We start from the raw sequence: 24,686 nt of genomic DNA, 5'->3' as shown, positions 1-24,686 counted from the left end.
TACAATATTTTTTTCTACTTTAAGAAAAATTTAAAGTGATCATGATTGAATTTTAAACCTAAAATGCAGATATTTTTATACACTTTCAATTCACTAGTTACTGTGAAACAGTTTTATTGAAGCAAACAATATATATTTACTTAAAATATCACACATGCACATGCAATTTTGGTTACCATTATAAGTACATATTGACATCAAGTATAATTCACTCACTGTAAGAGACCTGGATACCAAAACAGCATGTTATTTTTTTTAATGTGCATTTTTACAATTAACATTCTTTGCTGTTTGTAAATTCATACACTTAGGTGGAAAGCTGGATGACTTTGACAAGTATAAACCAAAATAGCAACATTTTAGAACTTATTACAGCATACCTCAAAAGATGAAAAAGTTACAAATATGTAAATTTAAAATAAAAAATATATAGTGCATTAAAAAAAAGTTATTTTCAAAGTAATTGTGTCATTCACTTAAAGTATTCACAACTTGATTTAAACGCCTCTCTGCCTGCCAGAGATGAGTAAATTTTCATTCAGGCATGGCATGGCAAGTCCAGGGGACAGGAAATACAGAAGAATTGTTTTTTTTTTGTGCGTGTGTGTAAAACCCACTCTCACTTTCAAAGTGCTTCTTGACAGATTCAAGAGACAGATTCTCTGGATGCATAAAAAAAAGGTGACAAAAATAAACACCAGTAAGCAAAATGGTGTCGTCTGAACCTTTGAACAAAGCGCACACACTTTAAGCCGATTCATTACTACTTTTTATTTACAAATATATCTAATTTGTTACAATTTTAACGTACGGGTGAAATAAACCTAACGGCCCCTAAATAGCGCAATAGCTGAAACAGAACATTAGTAATGTGTGTCCACATGCATAGTGTATGTATTTGCTAATGCTCAACACTGCAGCAGCAGCAAAATACTGTCCTCGCACCATTCTGACCAGCTAACAGGCAGTGCCTCTCCCACTGCTGTGCTGCTCAATATTTTGTAGCAAAGTATAATATAGAAGTATATCCAGATAATTGGAACTCTTTGTGTTAGTGTGATAGTAAAAACAGCATCTATGCAAAAATCAAAATATTTTTAACTTGTTCCAAAACATAAAATCAAATTTTTTTAAGGTTTATATATGTGTGTGTGTGTGTGTGTAAAACAAACACGTACAACAAAGTCTTACTGACTGCACTTAGCAAAAAAAAACATACATTTTCAAGGAACATAAAAACAAACTGCTGTATTATTTTCTATCCCATTGAGTCCACTTTTTAGACGGATTACTGTAAAACAAAGCAGTCATTTCAAACAAATCTCATTTCATTAAATAAAATAGTACACTGTTTTTAAAAGAACTGATGGAAGAATATTCAGCTGTCAAACTAAAAATTTTGTTTAAATAATCTGGCAGAAAAGTGTGTTCGTTCATTGGGATGGATGAAGTATACAGCAGTCACCGCAAGGAATGTTGTAACAGCTGATGTTCGAAAACTGCTCCACGAATGTTTCTGAGCTGCTTAACGCACTTGGTCTGAAACGAACATCAAGTCCAATCAGTGAACGGCTGTCAAACATGTATTTCCAATGGTTTTCAATCACAACTGCACTGACCTGGTCTGCTTTCAGTGAGGACACAGTTCCGTGAATGCCATCTTGGACGCGTTGGCCGCAGGCATCACGAGTCCCTCGCGATATTGACCATCTACATCAATCTTCTCAGGGCCTTTCAAGGCATATTTCTTGATGAATTCTTCCACGGTATCGTCATCGACAACATTCATTGTCAGCCGACATCCCCAGGCAACAAGTGCCAATGGCTGTAAATAAATATTTCAATCATTAAAAGCAAGTAATCAACATTATGTATGTTAAGAGTACATGCAAGCCCAACTAAAATAAACTTACAAAAAAAAAGGGGAGGGGGGTTTAAAATTTTCATCAACTCATTTTTCTTATAAATATAGGCCAGCAAAACCAGCACATAATTTCTACTTTTAAGACTCAATTTTGAACGTAGGCTTTCTTTGCCAAAGTAATTGTGGGTTTTGCAGGACTGGCTGACAGCCCATTATCTGTTTTGTAAAATCCTCCAACATTCAAGCAAACATGTCTCCACATTTCATTAACAAAAATACTCTCTCCCTTGTTGCTTAGTTAAGTGTTTTTTTGATATCTATGTGAATTTGAGTTAGGGCAGTATTGCAGGAACACTACGAACTAAAATTTAAATGCTCTAAGCAAGAATTATTTATAAACAATAGTTTTCATAATATTTATCTATATTTCATAATAATAATAATAATATTAAAAATACAATCAAATGTAATTCATGAATTAGAGCTGTGCCGATACAAATTGGCCGAAGCTGATTTTGCAGATATTTAGTTGAATCTGAGTTTGTTAAATTTCAGTCAATAATATTGAAAAATGAAAGTGCCTCTCATTACCTAAAATTTCACTAGTACCCTTTTCACTTATCATACTACTAGATATTTTGAATACCATTTCTTAGTTATGTGTGCCAGCCGTAAATATCAAACTTTTTAATAACATTCTTTAATCTAATACATCGTAAATAAACATATCACCAGCACAGTTAAGTAGATAAGAACAAAAACTTGATTTAATTAGATCATATCTACCACTACTAACAACGGAAAATACCAACAGCTTGAACTGCAAAGAAATGTTTGTAATATTGTGACAGAGAATTTTTTTTAATTAACTTATGGAAGATTTTAAAACTTAATAAAAATAATAACAACCAAATAATATAGGACTTCACACAAAGTAAATTACTTAAACTGTTTTCTGTGCACAGTGACTACCTGAAATGCATTTCTGTATAAATGTTTGGTACCGTAAATTTTCGCCGAAGCACACATTAAAATGGTATTGAAATTCCCGTTTTTGAATTGTAAATATGTACAAAGTCTTGCAATTTAGCAAAGTTTAAATTCATTTTTTAAACTTCGTATTTTATGAATGCATATAATTTCATAGTTACCTATAATTAAATAATAAAATTTTCCAGCTTCCATTAGTATATTCATGTTTCAATACGCAACTAACGGGTCGTCAACAAACAAATGAAAACGAGCCAAAAAAAGAGAGGTTATGTTCAGTTGAAATAAATGTGCATTTACATTGCATGCTTTTCTTATTTATTTAGGGTAATTTAGTAAATTTATAAAAATATTTTAACCAAAATGTGTTTTCTCCTGTATCTGTTTGGAATTGGTGAATCAGCAACAGTTATATCAGCAAAGTTTGTGAATTGGTATATTTATATTATGGATGGTCTTTTTTTTTATTATTACATTGGGTAGTAACATCATGAAGTTATCTAAAGAATTTAAACTATTCTTATAATAAAAGGTTCTCTTTTTTTTTCAGTTAAAAAAAGTCAAGAACTACATAGTAACAAATTTTTTGAAGACCCATATTATAGTTTTAAAACCACTCTCTTCAATCTGGTGGTCACCCTAACTTTCTCTTGCTCAAAAAATATTTTTGTTTGGTGCAAAACCCTATCCACTGCACTGCAAATGGGCATCATACCAGTGGCGTAGCCAGGATTTGTGTATGGGGGGGTGTTAAGAAGCGTGCCCCCCCCCCCCCCCCCCTTCTCCGTATTAAGAGGGGGGTCCGGGGAGGGAACATTTTGATTTTTAGGTGTAAAATAGTGCTATTTTAGCAGTTTTCGGTACTTAAATTTAAATATTGTAATAGTAAAGGAGGGGGTTTGAACCCCTTCCCCCCCCCCCCCCTTGCCTACACCCCTGCATCATACCAACCCTTTCCACGTCGAGGAGGGTGTACGGAGTGATGACGTGTTTCCTGATGCAGCCGGTGACAAGTGTTCTCAGTCGAGCGACTTCCAGCTGGTTGGCACACGGGTGGTACAGCATCACCACCGCTCCGTGCTGCAAGGAACACGTCTGTCAATGTTGGCACAGGTGGTGGCAGGCTGTGTATTTGTACTCCATATTGCGCACTGTGTTTGTTCTCACCAAGCAAGACTACATCAAAGAGGTGGCGAAACGGTGGGACATTGGACTTGCATTCACCCTGGTTTCTTGTTTGGTTTTTTTTCACCACACTACGCAAATCCTGCAGGCCACACTACATTCCTCCACTAATTTCCCTGAATTTTACTGAATCTGTCTGTTTCTAATGACCACATCTAAGAATAATTCAACAATAAAGAATTATTATTAAATTTAACAAACTATACAGATTTTCAGTCATAACATTTTATTCGTGAAGTCACAAGCAACAATAAAAATTTTGAAATTAATTTTCAAACTAAAAAGTAAGCATACATTAAAAGTACGTAGTAGTATAATTATTTGATCTCAAATATTAATGTGTTATAAAATATAACTTAAAATTCACAAACAACTAGAAAACTAAATTTGGCTATTACACTTTATTAAACACGCTCATTTATTTAATTGTTTTATGAGTAAATTGAATGCAAGGAAGAGTTCAAATAGCCTTTTTTATATCTTTCAGTAATCAAACTCAATAACAAATAAAACAAGAACATATTTCAAACTGCATGCACTGCCTGTCATCCTTTCACTGACTCATACTCTGCACTGCTATTACTAGAAATTCTCAAGTATTTTTTGAATCATTTAAAAATATTCCTTTTATGCAAACAGCTGCCACACTCGTATATTCACCCTAGTCACAGTGTCTTTCACTGGGGTGATTTATTTTTAACTTTATCTTGAGAAACATCATCATGAGAATGACAACTCACTGTTTCTATGTTTAAAAGATTTTTGTGAGAAAAGCAAAGTTGCGCATTCAACTAGCTAGCTGCCCTGAAGTAAACATAGCCATGAAAGATCCACAAAATGTATTTTACTTCACTTAGCTAATAAAAATTTCTGTTGAACCATTTTTTTCACAATGCTAACAAACCATCACTAGAATTTTCTATGGAAAAGATACCATATTTATACTGATTAAGATTTACTTCATGAAGTAAGTATTTACATGAACTTTTGAAAGTAAAAATAGTGCATCTGTTGTGGTTACATACCATAATTCACAATAAAATATTTTCAACAGAAGTGAATACCTGTTTAAATGAGACCTGATTACTAACACTCCACATAATAGAAAAATAATGTGCTTTCCTTTAAGACACATTTGATCAAACTTTATAACGAGACATACCTCCAAGTTATGCAACCACCTCTGCACAGGAACAAATGTGAATTCACCATATTTGGCCCACAGTGGGCGGTGAGGACCACTGGAAAAACATAGCATATGACTAAAAATGCTGCTCAAATAATGCAATTGAAAGTAAAGCAGAGTTTTAACAATTTAAATTCACAAATAAGTCACTTTATGTAGCTAATAGTTATTTAGAATTTATCACACAAGACTCAAAATAAGACATGACAAATGAATTCACTAAAACTTGAACATCTACTATAACCAATAATACAGTATGTAAACATATCAGTTATCCCATTTAATAAATATTGACAAAAATTGAAATTCAAAATTTAATTCTCTTATGACAATTTTCATAACATTTATGCTTCAAATTTATAAAAAACATTTCTGGGATTATATTTACATGTAATCTCAGGGGAGGCATCCAACACTCTATTTGAGTGTAATAGTCTTTTCCATTTATTTCCATGTAGAAATCTGTGAGACTTGCAAAGGCATTGTAATCTATCTGCTGTTTCAGTACAGTTGCAGTGTGCTGAGGCGCACTGCTTCCGTCATATCTTATTAATTACGTGATGTTTTTTTTTTGTTTTCTTTCACCTGTGAGTGCGCCGTCCCTTGAGCGGAGTATTACCCCTCCTTTTCTCCCTCCAGTGTTGACGTCAACGTGTCCCCTCTCTAGGCACTTGTGGTGCGCGGAAGGATTTTGCTTGTCGCTTGTAACTATGCATGTGTGTGTTCTTACGCCGGACTAATTTCCTTAGAGTATAAAGGGGCTGGGCGCGCTCGCCTCGTTCTTAGATAGTACATAGTTCTAGTGCGAATAGTTTGTCGCGGGTGTTGCTCCGGTCACCGGTCATGGGTGGGTGAGTGTTGGTGTGTAGTGGCTTGAATTCCCCTTCGCTTACGTTTGGCCGCCACGTTCAAAATTCTAAATTTTTCTTTTTTCATTTATACTAGTTCTTGTCCTCAGCGCCGCCCATGGCCGGGAATCCGGCCCGCTCCCGTCTTAGGAGGATATGTACATTTTGCACTATCGGGTTTCCTTCTGTTGCGTCTCTCGTATACTTTACGTAGAACGCAACTCGCTTCCTTATATTGTCCGCTTAGGCTCACTATGAAAATGTGCGCGATGCGCCCAACCCCTGCTTATGTCCAGAAACACTGTTCCAATATATACGTTGTTAGAAGTAATTAAAGACATGTTTCTGTGACACTAGTAATATTTACGTAGGTAAGTTTAAAGTCTGTAACCACTGTTGTATAACCGAACTAAATTATACGCCCCACACGCGCGTGTACGAAATTAGGAGTAGAATTAAGTATTCAATGTTAACCTTAAGGTAGTACTGTTTGACAAATAAGACTTTTCGCCCGTGTAGCGAACACATATTGTAAGAGACACGGTTTGACGACTACGGTCACGCTCTACTCAATATTGTACTGTTTAGCTTAACGTGTTGTTAACTTTTGTATTCATGGAATACTTATGTATATCTTAAGTTTATATACCTCCCTTTTGATGAGTTGGGATTTATTAAAAAGATACTTGAAATCTCTCTTGTATATGAGTAGACTAGTGGTCATCCCTTATTGCAAAGTTACCCTTACACCAAGATATATTCTATTTATGTTGATTGATAGCCGTATGCTCCTCCCCTGCAGGTTGGAAAATATCACGACTATATGGGAGGGGTCTGGGATACTCGCTTTAGTAAACGTACATCGTGGTATGTTTCAACCTGCGCTACTCTGCTTACTTGGTGAGCAGCAACGTAACATTAGCTTAACAGGTGACCACTAGATAGGTAGTGTAATGGCCAGTTCCTCAGCCGCCCCCGCCGTCGGGTGGGTTTACACTTTGCGTAGAGAAGATTTGTTGGATTACTTGGGTGATCACGGGCTGGAAGTTGGGGAATCCGAGACCGTACGCGAGTTGCGCGTACGTGTAATTGCTCACGTGCGGGAAACCGCAGCCGCCGCGCTACACCCTCCTGTCAGCGTAGCACCTGAACCCAGAGCCGCGCCCGTATTTAGTCAAAAGATATTCCTGTCTGCGCTTAAGACCCTGCCGCGCTTAGAGGGAAATGTCCCGGACGCGGTTCTAATGCAATTAGCGGAAGCTAGCAGGATATATAACCTGAAGCTGGTGAGCGAGGCCGATTTTCTCAAAGCCTATTTGAGTAAGTGTAGCGACGCGTACGTTTCGCTTCTCAGTGAAGCTATCACCGCCGGCTCTTCCTTTGACGTCTTTAAGGCAAATGTTTTAAAATTGGTTTGCCCGCCCAGAGTACTGGAACCGTGTAAACGCAAATTCGTTTACCGTTTTCAGCGGCCCCACGAGTCACTTTCAGACTTCATAAACTCTGTTAGTCTTTTCGCAGAAGCGCTAGATCTCGGACTCCCGGAGGAAAGATTAGTGGAAATCATTTTGGGGAATGTATCTCCGTCTAATCTGCAACATGGTTCGATGCTCTCAGTCCCCACCACCATGTTGGAGCTGCGCGCTTGGAGCGTAGAAATTCAAAACAGACTTGTAGCGCATGAATGTTATGCGAAAGAATTTCCCAGTGCGCCCGGGTTGAGTAGGCGCGCAGTGGTTCCGTCTGGGGACCATGCATCCGCAGGACAAGTATTTCGCGCGAGAGACTTGAATCCGCGAAGCCCCAGTGTAACTCGCGCAACTCACGCGGCGAGTGTAAGTGCACCCGTCACGCAGCGCATGGCCGCTTCTGCTCCACCTATGGAATCTAATGGGCCGGCGCCCCGCAGCGGCCGTTATCGGTGCAGTAATTGCACGAGATACGGACACCTCATGTCTGATTGCACTGAACCCGTTCGTGACGTTAGCCAGCGTCTTTGTTTCCGCTGCCGCAGCCCCGGCCACTTTCGTGACCAAAGTCCGGGAAACGCCGGAGGACCGCGCGTGTAGGGATGCGTTGCGGCCCCAGTGCTGACGGTAACTTCTCGGTGCAAAATTCCCTGCTCTTTGCTAATGTGTTCCTTTTTGGATTTTCTATTTTGGCGCTCGTAGACTCGGGGGCTACTCACTCTTTAGTCAGTGATAAGTTCGTTGAACAACTCCGACAACGCGTCCATTCGAGGCATTTTTCTATTAGCGAACACGCTCGCACAAGTATTTGCTTGGCTGATAACAAATTGCTTCATGCTACGTCTCTTCTAAATCTGCATCTTAAAATAGATAGGTTTTCATGGCGGCATTCTTTTTTGATTGTGCCTAACGTTTCCCTTCCAATGATTTTGGGATTGGATTTTTTAGGGAGAACGCGAGCCAGGGTGGATGTTGCCAACCGTAAAATCAATTTTGGTTTCAAACCCCTTTTCGACGTGCCCTTGTGCTCGAAAACCCTTTCGCGTAATTATGTGCTTCAAAGCGATCAAGTTACGCCTGATACCGCGGAGGATAAGATTTTGCAGGATCTCCGTATGGAGTTCCCGGATGTCCTTACGAAAAGAATTGGAAAATGTGACTTGCAGCCGTACAAGTTCTATTTGAAAGACCTGGAACCCGTTAAGTCTAAATTTTTTAAGCCTAACCCCATATTGATGACTAAAATGAGAGAAATTCTTGACAAACTTTTGAAAGCCGACGTCATAGCTCCTTCAACTTCCAACTACAGCACCCCTACCTTTTTAAAGGTTAAGAAAAACGGCGTAGACTACCGCATTGTTCATAATTTTATTCCCTTAAATAGGAAAATAATTAACGATAATTTTGGTTTGCCCACCGTAGAAATGGCCCTACAACAATTGGGAAAGAGCAAAATTTTTTCCGTTATCGACCTCAACAATAGCTTCCACCAGTGCCTCTTAGACCCTTCTTGCAGACCCTACACGGCCTTTTCCACCCCTTGGGGCCAGTACGAATATAAAAGAATACCCATGGGAGTAAAGTTTGGTAGTCAGGCTCTTAGCCGGGTTCTCGACCACATTCTGCGAGACGTTAAAATGGTTTTTGCCTTCAACTATATCGATGACATCATCATCTATAGCAATTCCTTTGGTGAACATATGCATCATTTGCGCGAGGTTTTTTTGCGATTGCGCGGTGCAGGCCTCACCGTCAATCCCGAAAAAATTTCGCTGGCGCAAAAGTCCGTCAAGTTCTTGGGGTATGTGGTTGCCGAGGGTACGTTGTTGATGGATCCGGACAAGGTATCCCCGGTAGTAAACTTCCCGCGCCCCCGGAATTTGAAGGGCCTGCAGCGTTTCTTGGGATTATTGGGGTACTATTCGCGCTTTATACCCAATTTTGCGCGACTGTGCGCGCCCCTGAATTCGCTTCGGAAGAAACACGTCCCCTTCACATGGTCAGAGGATTGTGATACTGCTTTCAATAAATTAAAGGCAGTCATAGCGAGTCCCCCAGTCCTCATTCTACCCGATTTTGATAAAAGATTTTCTCTACATGTGGACGCTTCTTCTCTAGCTTTGGGCGCGGTGCTTAGTCACGAAATCGCCGGTTCCTTCAGACCCATTGCCTACGCCAGCCGAACTTTGTCAGATGGGGAGAAACGGCTCGGTACATACGAGAAGGAGGCCCTTGGGTGCCTCTTCGGCGTAGAGAAGTTTCACTCCTACCTCGAAGGGTCCGAATTCGACCTGTATACGGACAACCAGGCCCTTAGTTGGTTGTTTAACCACCCCAACCAACTGGGTAAGTTGGGCCGGTGGATCCTCCGCCTATCCCGATTCGATTTCGTTATCCGACACGTAAAAGGAACTGATAACGTAGTCGCTGACTCGTTATCACGGATGTTCAATCCGGAAGAATTTTCTGTTGATACCCACCTTTCGGAGGACGATAAGCTCACTAGCCCACTTGTTGAGGCTCACGTGAATACAAGTAGAATCTTTCCGGAATCCTACGTTAATGTTAAAGAGCAACAGTCTACGGATCCTTTTTGTAGTGACATTCGTCGCCAAATTAGTGCCGGCGCCAACATACCCTATGTTTTTGAAAACGGTGTCGTCTTTTACACAGGGAAGTCGAGACGAGCGCGTAAAATGTTAGTACCTGTTTCACTACGCCCCCTGATCCTTAAATACTTTCACGGTTCTTTCCTGGGCAGTCACTTCGGCATCTCGAAAACGTTTCAAAAAATTTCCGCTCATTTTGCCTGGCCCAATATACGCGGCGACGTACGTCAATACGTGCGCGCGTGCCATGATTGTCAGGTTTCCAAACCCCCCTCTTGTGGGAAAATAGGGATGTATGCCGCTGACCCTCCCGTGGCCCCCTGGCACACCGTGCACGTCGATATATTCGGGCCGTTAACCCGGTCTACGCTGGGGAACAATTGCCTATTAGTTCTAGTTGATATTTTTTTCAAAATTCATTATCCTACTACCTCTACGGAATTTCAAAGCGGCTACGATAACTCGCGCTCTTCGGACGCGAGTCTGGCAGATACTGGGAGCCCCCGCTATCATCGTGTCGGACAACGCTTCTTATTTCCGCTCAGCGGAATGGCAAGCCATGTGCATGGAGTGGGCCATGAAGCCTGTTCACTCCAGCGCTTACTTCCCCCAGGGGAATATGTCCGAAAGGGTGAATAAAGTCCTAAAAAGCGTGTTCACAGCTTATTACAGAGAAGACCAGACTCTATGGGACCGAGACATCGAATTTATTTCGATAGGCCTCAATAGTGCTGTTCATTCTGCCACTGGGTTCCCCCCCTCTGTCCCGTTTTTGGGCCGCAGTTTCGCTCACCCTCTCCTTAATATCTGGGGACTCCCTCCCGTAGATGAGGCTTGGGACCCTTCAGCGCTCGAAGCTATCGTAGATTCCGTGGCAATTAATTTGCAAAAGGCCAGGGAACGGGTTTCCGATGCGTACAATACTGGCAGACATCCGAGCGATTTTCGGTACGCAATTTTGCGCTCCCCTCAAAGATTGGGAAGCTGGGCTCTAAGTTTATCCCCCCCTTCGTCGGCCCGTATAGGATCTCTAGGTTTCTGGGGGCCAACACGGTGCTCCTGGCAAAACCCGGCACACGAGGGCGTCTGAGGAAAAGCCACGTTAGCCATTTAAAAGCGTATCATGCTTAACAATAAATCGTTTATAGGATAGTACACGCGCGTGTTCCAAAAATTTCTTTTGGTAATCTTGTAATTTTGTAATCTATTACGTACGCTTGGTTTTGTGGTTGGCGTGTGGGGTTATAATCCTTTTTTAATGTATACTTGTTGGTGGCTTATGTGCGTTAGAGTTGTGAAACAACTTTGGTGTATCTTCTGTATCTTTTTAGAGTTTATTATTTATATTTATGAATATGGCAGTAAAATATTGTTGATTTCTCTTAAAGATTGTGTATTAGTGTTCCGCTTATGCGCCAGAACAATGAAGTTCTCTTTCCCCCCTTCCGATACTCCGACTCAATTCGCGTGTGCTTCGATTCGTTTACCCCCCCCCCCCCCCAGCCTGCGCTTCGACTTGTCATCGCCGATCACCTTAGCCGACGTGCTACGGGAGGGCCCCCCCTCGTACGTCACCGCCTGAGATCCACGCTTCGCCGCTTTCCCCCCCCCCTTCCCCTTGCCGCAGTCTTCGCAGTACCGTGCCCGCCATCGCCGCCGCTTACTACTGGTGGTCCCGGATGCTGGGACTTCGGACGCTTGAAGACGCACCTTTGGGGTGAGTCCGTTGCTACTCCCCCATCGACGCACCGCACGTGCTCCTCACATTGAATCTCTCGTCAACGGTGTGAGGCGTGGCGAGTATATTGATAACTCTGATACCCGACTCAACAACTACATGCTCTGAGTCATTGACTGCGCTAACACTGGGAGCCACGGCATTGTTCGGAACGCAATCGTCTCGAAGGAAGGAGCACAGTGCGCTAGTTTTCCGCATGCGCCCTTAAACAAGATGCGGGCACGGGAAGTCTTCTTCAAGATCATCGTACCCCCCCCCCCCCCCCCCCCGTTTGGCCGCCTGCATGTCTGCGATTGCCGAAGTCTACACCTTCCAGCACTTGTTTCGTCAGGGGTGTGTTCTCCCTTAAGCGAGGGTGGTTGCAGTGTGCTGAGGCGCACTGCTTCCGTCATATCTTATTAATTACGTGATGTTTTTTTTTGTTTTCTTTCACCTGTGAGTGCGCCGTCCCTTGAGCGGAGTATTACCCCTCCTTTTCTCCCTCCAGTGTTGACGTCAACGTGTCCCCTCTCTAGGCACTTGTGGTGCGCGGAAGATTTTGCTTGTCGCTTGTAACTATGCATGTGTGTGTTCTTACGCCAGACTAATTTCCTTAGAGTATAAAGGGGCTGGGCGCGCTCGCCTCGTTCTTAGATAGTACATAGTTCTAGTGCGAATAGTTTGTCGCGGGTGTTGCTCCAGTCACCGGTCATGGGTGGGTGAGTGTTGGTGTGTAGTGGCTTGAATTCCCCTTCGCTTACGTTTGGCCGCCACGTTCAAAATTCTAAATTTTTCTTTTTTCATTTATACTAGTTCTTGTCCTCAGCGCCGCCCATGGCCGGGAATCCGGCCCGCTCCCGTCTTAGGAGGATATGTACATTTTGCACTATCGGGTTTCCTTCTGTTGCGTCTCTCGTATACTTTACGTAGAACGCACCTCGCTTCCTTATATTGTCCGCTTAGGCTCACTATGAAAATGTGCGCGATGCGCCCAACCCCTGCTTATGTCCAGAAACACTGTTCCAATATATACGTTGTTAGAAGTAATTAAAGACATGTTTCTGTGACACTAGTAATATTTACGTAGGTAAGTTTAAAGTCTGTAACCACTGTTGTATAACCGAACTAAATTATACGCCCCACACGCGCGTGTACGAAATTAGGAGTAGAATTAAGTATTCAATGTTAACCTTAAGGTAGTACTGTTTGACAAATAAGACTTTTCGCCCGTGTAGCGAACACATATTGTAAGAGACACGGTTTGACGACTACGGTCACGCTCTACTCAATATTGTACTGTTTAGCTTAACGTGTTGTTAACTTTTGTATTCATGGAATACTTATGTATATCTTAAGTTTATATACCTCCCTTTTGATGAGTTGGGATTTATTAAAAAGATACTTGAAATCTCTCTTGTATATGAGTAGACTAGTGGTCATCCCTTATTGCAAAGTTACCCTTACACCAAGATATATTCTATTTATGTTGATTGATAGCCGTATGCTCCTCCCCTGCAGGTTGGAAAATATCACGACTATATGGGAGGGGTCTGGGATACTCGCTTTAGTAAACGTACATCGTGGTATGTTTCACAGTAAACATCTGATAGTTCGGTATCTAAGTGAGGAATGTACACACTTAAGCCAACTAAGCGAACCGTAGCTAAAAACCTTTAATTTTTAGCTAAGGTCGAAAATGCTTTTATAAAAGTATGGTAGTTGAAGTGCTCTGCAGTTGGCAGTAGGAAGTAATCTGCATGCTTCATGTTTATTCATCATAACTCAGCAGTCTTTGACAGCGTGCTTAGTTTTGACCTGTATTTGTGTTGAAATATTTATTCTTATGTTCCAGCTAAACAATATTTTCTGCCAAATAACATCTTACAGGTGTATTTGCTCTACAAATTAGCATTTACCAATTGAGGGAGGTACTAACTGATAATTCCGCATTTTCAGTGATCCGGCTCTTGCATAGTCTTGCAAGAGCCCGATAATCATAGGTCTACTGCAGTTACACTTAGACTCAACTAGAGTGACAATACGACAATTGCCATAGCTAAATATAGATTTCACAAAAGTACTACATAAATATTTATTTATTTTAATTCTTGCAGGTTCCAAGCCACCACTTGTGTTTTATTGGAAAACGAGCATACAGTAAAACATCAGAAAGTAGCACGAACACATCTGGGCTATGTAGTTTGTAACCCTAAGATCCACATGGCGTGCGTTCACTAACAAAAGAGCTGAGGTGTAAGGTTTCATAGTTGTACAATACTTTCCTGGATACTTGCATGGTACACAGCCCATACAGGAAAGATATCCCATAACAGGATCATGCATTACATCATCACCCAGACTTTTGGATTATGTAATGAGTTTTATGATTATGCATTGCGGTGTGTTGTGATGCATCCAACATTGGCAGTTGTCTGCAATTTTTTTTGCATCACAATATTTTGATGAAGTATCATAATGACTGGTTAGAAAAACTGTGCAGATATTTATTCTCTTGCGAAAACTTTAAATCCTGGGGCAAAAATACTACACTGTGCCACTTTATAACCTTATATAACATTCGACTAATGATTACTTCAGTAGTGTCCTTGAAAATGGTTTAAGTAAAGTATCTGTAAGTTGATCTCAACTAGTTAAGCAATTGTAAGGTGAAAAGTAAACAAACTGCCTATCCATCGCAAGTAATCTGCAACGAACTCAACATCCTAAGTTAGTCCAATGGCTTTGATGCATGTTGACATGTCTCAATCCTCTGATTGGCTAAAGCTCATCACACCGCAAATACACTTAACAAAGAGTGGGATTTTGGAACCTTATTATGCCAGTAAAAGTGAAATGCTAACTTTGTCTTAAAGATGTTAAGATGCTGTTGCTTCATCAGGTTTCAACTGTTGAACTCACTAATAAAAGTAAACATGTTGCTAATGCCATCTGTTGCAATAAACTTTCAATTATTTGGTTTTGTGCTGCAAACTAAATTTGAATAGCACAATTTTTTCCAGACCACTTATCCTTCATATATCAAAAGCTACAAAGTCAAATAAAGGAAAACTAACACATAAAATCATGTACTAGAATAATAACTGCAGTCAAATATAAAATACTACAGTGAAAGGTCTTAAATCTGACATGTTCATACTACGGCCATGTTGTAATAACAATTTTGCCAATTTATTGAATATAGTGTAAGTGGGAATACAAAATAAACAATAATTTAAAAATAAATATTAATATAGAGTACAATGGTATTTAAAACAAATTATGATAAGCTGCTGTATAAAAATAAAAAAAAATAAAGATCAGTGCTGATCTCTGAAAATCATTACAAAATTATATCCATAAAGTGTAAAATGTAAACCACCAGAAAAAAGGAAACACTGCACAGAAATGAAAACAATAAACTCTGAGCAAACAAAAAAAGCCGGCATTAAATGTGAATTACCAGACAATAGCAACAGCTGCTATCCACTCTGAATGCGAGTGGATCGATTGATACCGATTACAGAATGTGCCGAACCCTTAAGTGTCAAATTAAAAGACCTTTCACATTATTATTATTTGCCCTGAAATTACACAAAAGTTATTTTTTTACATTACTAAAGAGTTACTACTCACAATGTTGGTATTTTTGACTGATAGTGAATTCGTGTCCGCATGCAAATGTGGGCAGCCTGGAAAAAAAAAGTAGGTATTGCAATGTGGGTTAAATATTTCCAAACTTAAGATACATATTGTACCGGTGCTACATACTTTAACAACTATTACACAAGAATGGGTTTTTAATTCATTCATACTAAGAAAATGTTACTCTATGATGAGCAAAGCATGCTTTTCAAAGGTTTAACTATTGAGAAACAGGTACTGTGCTGAAGAGCAGCTGCAATTATGTAGATACAGTTATGAAATCCTAAAATAGAACTAGAATAGACTCTCGTGTAACCGAGTTAATGTGGACGTGGCAACCTCACATATGCAATATCTTAGATAACACGGACATGATATAAAATTTTTTTTTTCAGTTGGCCAATGGTATTACTTTTCGGGATGATGTTTTTGTAGGTTCTTTTACATCACTTCATCTTTAAGGTGAATTTTTTTTCTTCGGCTTTCGACATTGTTGGATCATTTTCTATGTCCTCAAGAAAATGTTACAACAGTCTTTGCCAGTAAAGGCCCTTCAGGTCACCCCCGATAATACGGATCCTCAGCTAACTGAAGCTCAGTTAATCAAGACTTTACTGTACAATTTTTCCCTTCAGATTTTTTTCCATGTCATAATGCTTTATAGAGAGCAGCCGAAAAACAACATGACAACCTACTGACTTACCCTACACCTTAAAATTATTACGCTCATGCAGAAGGTGGACAGCATATGCTGGTAATCTGAAACCATTAAGAACCTGCCGAGGACTACTGATGACCAGCGCAAAGACAGACAGTATTGGTAGCAGAGAATTATGAACTACTGGGTATTCAAGGGTTGGTTACAACGAGCTGGGAAGCAATATTTGGTGTGAGAAAGAAATGAATGTGTTTCAATTTATTTCTCATAAAAATGAGAAACAAGGCAACAAACATTGTTGGTGTACAAGAGTTTAGGATGTGATACGATTAGCTCTCTTCAATGTACACAAATGAATCACACTGTATTGCTGCTGTGTATGTATACACCTGCAGAACAAAAACAAAAATCACAATAATTAGTAATAAAGTAATATTTAGTAATAATAACGTAGCTAGCATTGCATTTCTGTGGTCCACTAACATTTTAAGGATCAAGCACACAGTTTTAAATAAATAAATAAAAATACTACTACATACTAGGCATGGAATAAAAACCACTAACTTACCGAATATTTTTTGGGAATATTTTCACACTCCAGAAGTGGTCTTACGCTTAAGTCTGGGCGAATTCTGTGAGTGGGGTAAAAGCATGTGTAATTTATTGGATTGTAATCCCAATCCACTGTCAAGTTTATCTGGAAAAAAAAGTATAGCATCAAGGATTATAAGACTATAAAATTCTACCCTATGCAATATTCTTACACTGTGACAAGTGAAAAACATATGTTAGTTTCAGTATATTTTGAAAGAACGCTAACTCCGGTAAGCTATTCAGAAAAATTGCACTTATCAATTAACTCTTTGCATTCTATGTTTTAATATAGCTAACACTTTAGTTGTGTATAGATCACTGTCATAGCATCCATTGAAACTAATAAATTATAAGTCAAAATCAAACAACTTTTGAAGTTTAAATAATATTTATCATTATCTTACATTAATTTCCATGCATATTAATTGCTAAATAATTAAGACTATGTATTATATTCTCTTTACAGGCAAAGGGTTTTTAAAATGTTTAGGTCAAGCATTGCTGGACTATTCAGTAAGTGAGGCCAGAGCGAAGCTTTGACTAAGCGAATCAAATGAAAGCTCTTTTCAATAACCAATTTGACTTCATCAGGGAATTTGCTGTTTGTTTTATTTGAAGATTCAAATTTGATGCAACACTTTGCATCTGATGTGAAGCTTCTTGTTAATGATAAAGCTTAGATCTGCTTTTATCAATGCACAAAATTAATTTTATGCATGAATAGTCCTAAATATAGGACCCAATCATGCAATCTAAAAATAATTTACAAATTACTAAATGAAAAATTGAGACTGCCCTTTTTAAAAGTAGCCAACAAGTGGTGAAAATCCAGAAGCTTGTGAAGGAAAATGTGGACATGGCCTTGTTCTGAAATTATTTTTGCCACAAATGTCATTTTTCTAAGATTAGTTATAACCTAAAGGAAAAGAGGTGAAAGGAGAAAAGGTACTTCAACCTCTAAACCCCCCTCTTTTTTTTCTTTGAATTTACCACTGCAGCAGGACAGAAGGGGAGGAAGGGGGGGTTCATTTCAAGACTTTTTAATGCGTGGATTTAGCCTAATAGCATTTATAATTCCCATTTCACAGTTACGATTTAGCAAGCGCAAGTGGGGCCCCCTCAAATAAGGGTCTTTAGTTCCAGGGGGTCTGAGATCTACGTCCACAGGTTATCGTTGGCGGAGGAAAGTTAAAAACCTGATACGGCAATGAAAAATCTGCTGGCCACGACAGGTAAATGTGGTGTGCGGGAGATGTTGTTTCAAGATAATAAGAGGGACAGCTGTTTTAGAGTGGACATATGGACAGTGGACAGTGGACATTATGTTTTAGAGTGTTACAGTGGGCACAACATACACATACAGTTGGTGAAGCAAAATCATGTTATATAGTGTGTATGTATTTCTTTTTTGATCCAATTGTCTCCAGTTTGCTTGCAATATTAATTAAATGACCTGTAACTACAAATATCTGAAATCTCATGCAAGAAACTAGAGATAATAAAAATGGGAGCTTACAAAATATTTGTTACATGACATATTCAATATAAATCAAGACTAATTTTGTTTGAAGTTAGAAATATGAGAGCAGATTTCTTAAACTCATCAATATGAGCAACTTATTTTTATATTTTATCCGTTTATTTAAAATAAAAAAATCTGAATGAGTGTGTTGCATGCTGTTTACTGTTTATTGTGTGTACATTCTGTTTCTGTTGATCAAGCAGGAATATCTTTTAATGTGCTTAACAGGATAGAGAATTGCCTGAGGTCAACAAGACTTACTGATCTAAGAACATTATGCATTGAATCAAGCCTTACACAGACATTGAATATTTGTTCTATTATTAAATCATTTGTTAATATGAAAGCACAAAAAAATAATTATAATGATTATTGATGTTTAATTTATTCAGTATTAAGTATGTTATATTTTAAGTTGTTTTGCTGACTTTTGATTTTTTAAATAGTGAGGGGTAACAAGTAATAGGAAAGGGGAACAGAGAATATTATTTGCCCCCGGGCCCTTTATTTCTTTCAACAGCCCTGTAGCCAAGTGATTAATATAAGTACCTATCCCATAACACAGGCCAAAGAGAAAAAATGTTTTTGGTGCCTAGGATTTTTGAACTGATTTTAGCTATATTTGGGGCACTGAATCTAAATATGAAGTTAGTTTTTGACGTGACAACTTCTAATAAATCGATGAACGCCGGCTGCACGCACGAAAAAGTGTCCCACTACGGATGTCCCACTACGGATGTGACGTGTTTGCTCATTGTACGCATGCGTGGCATCTCTCTTCATGCTCATTGTACGCATGCGTGGTATCTCTCTTCCACTCGATTGGAACAACCATCAATTTGACTTTTCAATCATATTTTCGTCATTTGAATTATTAATATTATGTAATTTAACGATCGTCCACCGATTTTCAGCACAATCGGTACGGTTATTTAAAAGTAATGTTGAAAATTCAAATACGTTTTGAACCAACAATGGTGTTTTACAGTTACACATAATAATTCAAATTACACCCGGGATCTTTTGCACAATGTTTTAAAAAATATGGTAACACATTATAAATAAGTTTGGTGTATTTGGGATGCGTATTTGTTATAAAATCGTGTTAATATTATACTCCTATCGTGAACAAAGTTTATATATATATATATATATATATATATATATATATATATATATATATATATATATATATATATATATATATATATATATATATATATATATATAACATTTGAAACTACATTACCTTAGAATGGCCTCGTGGGCGTGTGGTTAGCGTACCAAAGGTTGTCGGTTCGAAACCCGGCAGCTGCTTTTTTTTTTTTTTGTACTTGTAGAAATAAATATGGCGCACGCAACATTTCAAAAGTAATAAATATATTTGAATTAATGAATGCAAATTAAAGTAAATTTATTAATTCAATTGCACATTTAATTTCACTCCTTTGTATCCATACAAAATAGTGATAATTCAATAAAAATGATTCAATTTTATTCATAAAAGTATTCAGAGGTAGATTTTATCATGCAAAAGATTGAAAAATTAAAAAAAAAATTCTTCCTCAAAGAATATAATATTTTTAATGCCTAAATGGTTTGGTTGCAAAAACCTATTACGGCTCAGTCTCAGGCTGAATATGATATTTCCTTTTCCTCTGGATCAATCATTTCATCAATATTTTGTTATGACGTTGTCACGTTAAACTATCGTCCGTAAACCGACTTTACAGACAACCAATTTTTTTTTATCAACTCTACTTTAGGAGATAAGTGTGAAAAAATAAGTAAAACCGCCTGCTTGACTCAAGCCACTTCGTCACTGGGATACCCCAGGATGGGAATCTCATCCTTCATTTCAAAGCTTCAACTAAATTTGAGGTCAGTTTGTGAGTTTTAACAGTACAGGATAGATCGAAGTTGATAAAAAATGAGTTCCAGTAGAAGAAGTTGTGTAAATCATCCTGATGTGTTTTGCTACATATGCGGAGAATACACATGAAAAGATAACATAAAGACTGTTAATGACTTGTAAAAAGAGCTTATCATGGATACTTTGGTGTTAAGCTCGGTGATCAGTATAAATCCTGGGCACCACATCAGGTTTGTAAATCTTGTACAGAACATTTATGCCAGTGGACAAGCGGGAAAAAAAAGTTTGAAATTCTGCGTACCAAAGGTTTGGAGAGCACCCAAAAACCACATTGATGACTGTTATTTCTGTCTAGTAAATATTACTGGAATCCAATGAAACAACCATAGCAGGTGGACTTATCCTGATTTAGTCTCTGCAAGATGCTCGGTCCCTCACTCAGAGGAATTACTGATCCCAGCATTTCATCAGCTTCCAGAGCTTTCTGAGGACAAGTGTTGTCCCTATAACCACCCTTCAGATACTAATGAAGGTGACAATGATTATGAGAGGATGACAACAATTCCTCAATGTTTCAACCAAGATGAGTTAAAAGACCTCGTTAGAGATCTTAACCTGTCAAAAGAAGCTTCTGAATTAGGGTACTGGCTACCAGGTTGAAGGAAAATAATTTACTGGAACAAGGAACCAAAATTACTTTTTTATTGTACAAGAGAAAAGGGTCTGCTACCACTCTTCTCTCAAGAAGAAAATCTTGTATTTTGTCAAGATATTAGAGGACTCCTGAAAAAAATGAGCCTTCCTGAATATTTTCCAGATGATTGGCGCCTATTTATTGATAGCTCAAAGCGATGGTTTAAATGTATTCTTCTACACAATGAGAACAAATATGGTTCAATACCTATTGCTTACTCAACGACAATGAAAGAAACATATAGCACCATAGCTTTGGCCTTGGAAAAGATAAGGTATCGTGAACATCAATGGGTGATTTTTGTGGACTTAAAAATGGTAAAATTTCTTCTCCAACAGCAAAGTGGCCATACCAAATATCCTTGTTTCTTGTGCCTCTAGGATAGCAGACAAAACACACCACTGTTAGACAAGACTGGCCTAAGAGAGAAGATACTGTCGTTGGAGGAAAAAGTTATTAACAAACCCTTAGTTGAACGAGAGAAAATCATCTTTCCTCTACTGCATATCAAGCTGGGCCTTACGTATCAATTTGTAAAGGCTCTTGATAAGGACGGATCATGCTTGGCATTTATAGGGGAAAACAATTCCTCACTTGTGTAAGGAAAAAATTAAAGCAAGAATATTTAACGGCCCAGAAATAAGAGAATTCATTATGGACCAAGCCTTCGTAAATTCCATGAACGAGGCTAAGCGAAAATCCTGGACTTCATTTGTTGCAGTTGTCAGAAATTTTCTGGGCCAACGAAAAGCATAAAACCATGTTGAACTGGTAAACGATATGCATAAAATTTCAAATCCTTTGGGTATAACATGAGTATTAAGGTGCACTATTTACACAGCCACCTGGACGGTTTTCCTGAAGATTTAGGAGACAGCAGTGAGAAGCACGGTGAAAGATTTCACCTAGATATTAAAATTATGGAGGACCACATCATGGAAGATGGAATACACACATGATAGTAGATTATTGCTGGAGTTTAAAAATGGACTGTTCGAAGATATATTCAAGACGTTCAAGAAAAAGAATCTTCCGAAGTGTTGAGTGACTAGTTGGTTCCATCGATAATTTGGTACTATCTTTATTTCCATAATAATATTAGTACCTATATTCTATATTATAATAATATTTGTGTAATTTAATACATAATTTAAATTATATGTTTAATTTTTAGACTTGATTCACAGATTTAAACTAAAATAACATAAAACTTACATTTCACTAAAACATTAGATCTTAGAAATTTGATCTCCTAGGCAAAAACGAATGCCACATTTGAATTCAGGGCATCAAATTTCTAAGAAATCAGCCTCAAATATCCCAGCACCAAAACTATTGTTGGACTGTGTATTTTTCTCTCTTTGAAATCATATGTAGCAATTTTAAATTAACTGGTTACGATACTGCAGCTTAACCAGAAGAAAGTACACCTAAGACGAATCCTCAGTGCTACATAATGTACATTTAATCACATAACCAAATTTATGCAATTACCAAAATAGTAAAATGTCTACCTATTTTCTAGCAAAACAAAAAAAAGTCATATATGTAAAAATGAAGTATTTCCACTCTGGTAATAATTCATTCGGTAAATATTTACTTGGGCGGTATTTCCGAAAAAAAATGTTAAAAATCCGAAAATACCTTCATTTTATGCTCTTCAACGTCCTCTTTTCATTAAAATCGGCGGAGATTAGAAATTCCAAATACTTTAGGAGATATCGAATTTTTAAATTTCTTCATATGTAGTTGAGCGGTATTTGCGAAAAAAAATGTTAAAAATCCGAAAATACCTTTATTATATGCTCTTAAAATTCCTCTTTTCATTAAAAGCGGCGGAGATTAGAAATTCCAAATACTTTAGGAGATATCGAATTTTTAAATTTCAGCACAAAACCAGCGCATTCCTGTGGCGTGCGTGCACAATTGTTTCTTGTTTACGTACGAGTATCTATTTTTTTTTATTGGATAATGATGTCACGTGATTGTTCGTGATAGGCCAGAATTCAAATGAACTAATACGTGATTATTTAGTTCAATTATTGTTTAAAACGGTGTTTAATTACCGCCTCCAACTTAGGTGAGTTTTTAACGTTTCTAATTTTAAAGTCTTATTTGTTATTTTGATATTGTTGCGCAAGTAATAAGTAACAAAAAAATTTACGTGAGTTGTTACTGTACATCCTTTGTTACGGGTTTGTTAGGTAAGGTCAGTTACATTATAAATAATTTAAAACTAAAGAATAATTAAAATTAATTCACATTATTTTTAATATCACCTTAGTTTGAAAGTATTTATAATGTAACTGACCTGACCTAATCGACCATTTTAGTTTACTGTTCACCCTTTGTCCGGGTTTGTTTGGTCAGGTCAGTTACATTATAAATATTTTAAAACTAAACAGCCATTAAAATTAATTCACAAAATAAATTTTAATGTCGGCTTAGTTTGAAAGTATTAATAATGTAACTGACCTGACCTAATCAACCATTTTATTAATTACGCATTCACGATTCACGTATTCACGAACACACGGCAAAATAACAAAAATGGCGCCGCTCGAATGGTTCCACAGGTCTTGTATTGCAAAATTAAAAAATTCGATATCTCCTAAAGTATTTGGAATTTCTTATCTCCGCCGCTTTTAATGAAAAGAGGAAGTTGAAGAGCATATGATAAAGGTATTTTCGGATTTTTAACATTTATTTTCGGAAATACCGCTCAACTACATATGATGAAATTTAAAAATTCGATATCTCCTAAAGTATTTGGAATTTCTTACCTCCGCCACTTTTAATGGAAAGAGGAAGTTGAAGAGCATAAAATAAAGGTATTTTCGGATTTTTAACATTTTTTTTCGGAAATACCGCCCAAGTAAATATTTACCATTCATTCTTAACTTTTCAGACCCATCCATGGACACTGCATACTACTAGCACTTACTTTGGCATTGTCACAGCGAACAGACTTCACACCCATCTTAACACCATGCTTGTGGTCCTGCAGTTCGGGTACGACGGTCGTTACGGGTGTTTCGTGAGGGCGTTCTGGGAGCCACCGCCCCGTCCACGTTTCGGGCTGTTGGGTCATCCCACCCTCTGACTGTGCATTGATCTCACTGGAAAGTGCTGCCAACAGCAGAACCAGCAGCTGCCAAGCTGGCGCCATTGTTACTGCTCTGGAAAACATAAAATGAACCTCTTTGAATAAAATAGAAATAAAGTTAAGTTGTTGGTTCCATAACTACCCAGTATCAGTCCAGTTCACCTCGGATATCAGAACACATAGCAGACAAAAAAGATACCACATTGATTTTGAATAATCAAAAACATATGTGTTCCCCAACTTTGCAGCCTGTCATTGTTATTAAGATGATATATACAATGAAAGACTGATGCAAGTGAGTTGATATTAATCGATAATTACAGAAACAACTAGCACTTACCCTTCAAACAGCTGTTCGATAAATATATCTGCTCTTGAAGTATGAAGACTTCTGCAAACGAATATATTAGCAAGCACACACTGGTTACACAGCTGAGTTTTAAATGACAGCTGTTTATAAAAAAAAAGAAAACAAATAATACACAGCTCAAGTTTTATATTGAACAGCAAGGTTTATTCAAAACCAAAATTAAGTGTTAGAATAACACATAATATGGCGTTTCAGATATTCTAAAAACAAAAATTATATTTAATCCTTTAAAAAGTTTTAAAATTTTAAATGTGTTTTTCAATTGTAATTTTTGCCATATCACAATCAATTACATGTCCTAGTTTCACTTAAAACCCTTAAATGAAACCAACATGGCGGTTGTGTCAGGAATAGGCGTG

The 24,686-nt window shown here is 38.0% G+C and overlaps 1 protein-coding gene across 1 annotated transcript; it reads right to left on the bottom strand.

Annotated features, from left to right (window-relative positions):
* Positions 1–97: 97 nt before the first annotated feature.
* Positions 98–24,432, bottom strand: LOC134532996 (uncharacterized). Its single transcript, XM_063370110.1, has 8 exons — positions 24,298–24,432; positions 23,796–24,030; positions 16,737–16,865; positions 15,502–15,557; positions 5,202–5,280; positions 3,806–3,934; positions 1,620–1,825; positions 98–1,539 (listed from the first exon to the last, which is right to left on the bottom strand). The coding sequence occupies exons 2-7, from the start codon at positions 24,018–24,020 to the stop codon at positions 1,631–1,633; spliced, it is 813 nt and encodes a 270-aa protein (XP_063226180.1). The 5' UTR covers positions 24,021–24,030; positions 24,298–24,432; the 3' UTR covers positions 98–1,539; positions 1,620–1,630.
* Positions 24,433–24,686: the final 254 nt, after the last annotated feature.

The sequence above is a fragment of the Bacillus rossius genome, chromosome 6 (genome assembly GCF_032445375.1).
Source record: "Bacillus rossius redtenbacheri isolate Brsri chromosome 6, Brsri_v3, whole genome shotgun sequence".
Classification (NCBI taxonomy): Eukaryota; Metazoa; Arthropoda; class Insecta; order Phasmatodea; family Bacillidae; genus Bacillus; species Bacillus rossius.
The sequence above is the reverse complement of the archived record's forward strand: the minus strand, read 5'-3'. Positions and strand labels throughout refer to the sequence as shown.

Bases quoted from the DNA above. Each gene is read 5' to 3' on its own strand.
- LOC134532996 (XM_063370110.1), bottom strand. From the start codon at position 24,020: ATGGCGCCAGCTTGGCAGCTGCTGGTTCTGCTGTTGGCAGCACTTTCC. The intron at 16,866-23,795 runs GTAAGTGCTAGT...TTTTTTTTCCAG, and splicing joins TTCGCTGTGACAATGCCAAA to ATAAACTTGACAGTGGATTG. The intron at 1,826-3,805 runs GTTGGTATGATG...ATTTATTTACAG, and splicing joins CCCTCCTCGACGTGGAAAGG to CCATTGGCACTTGTTGCCTG.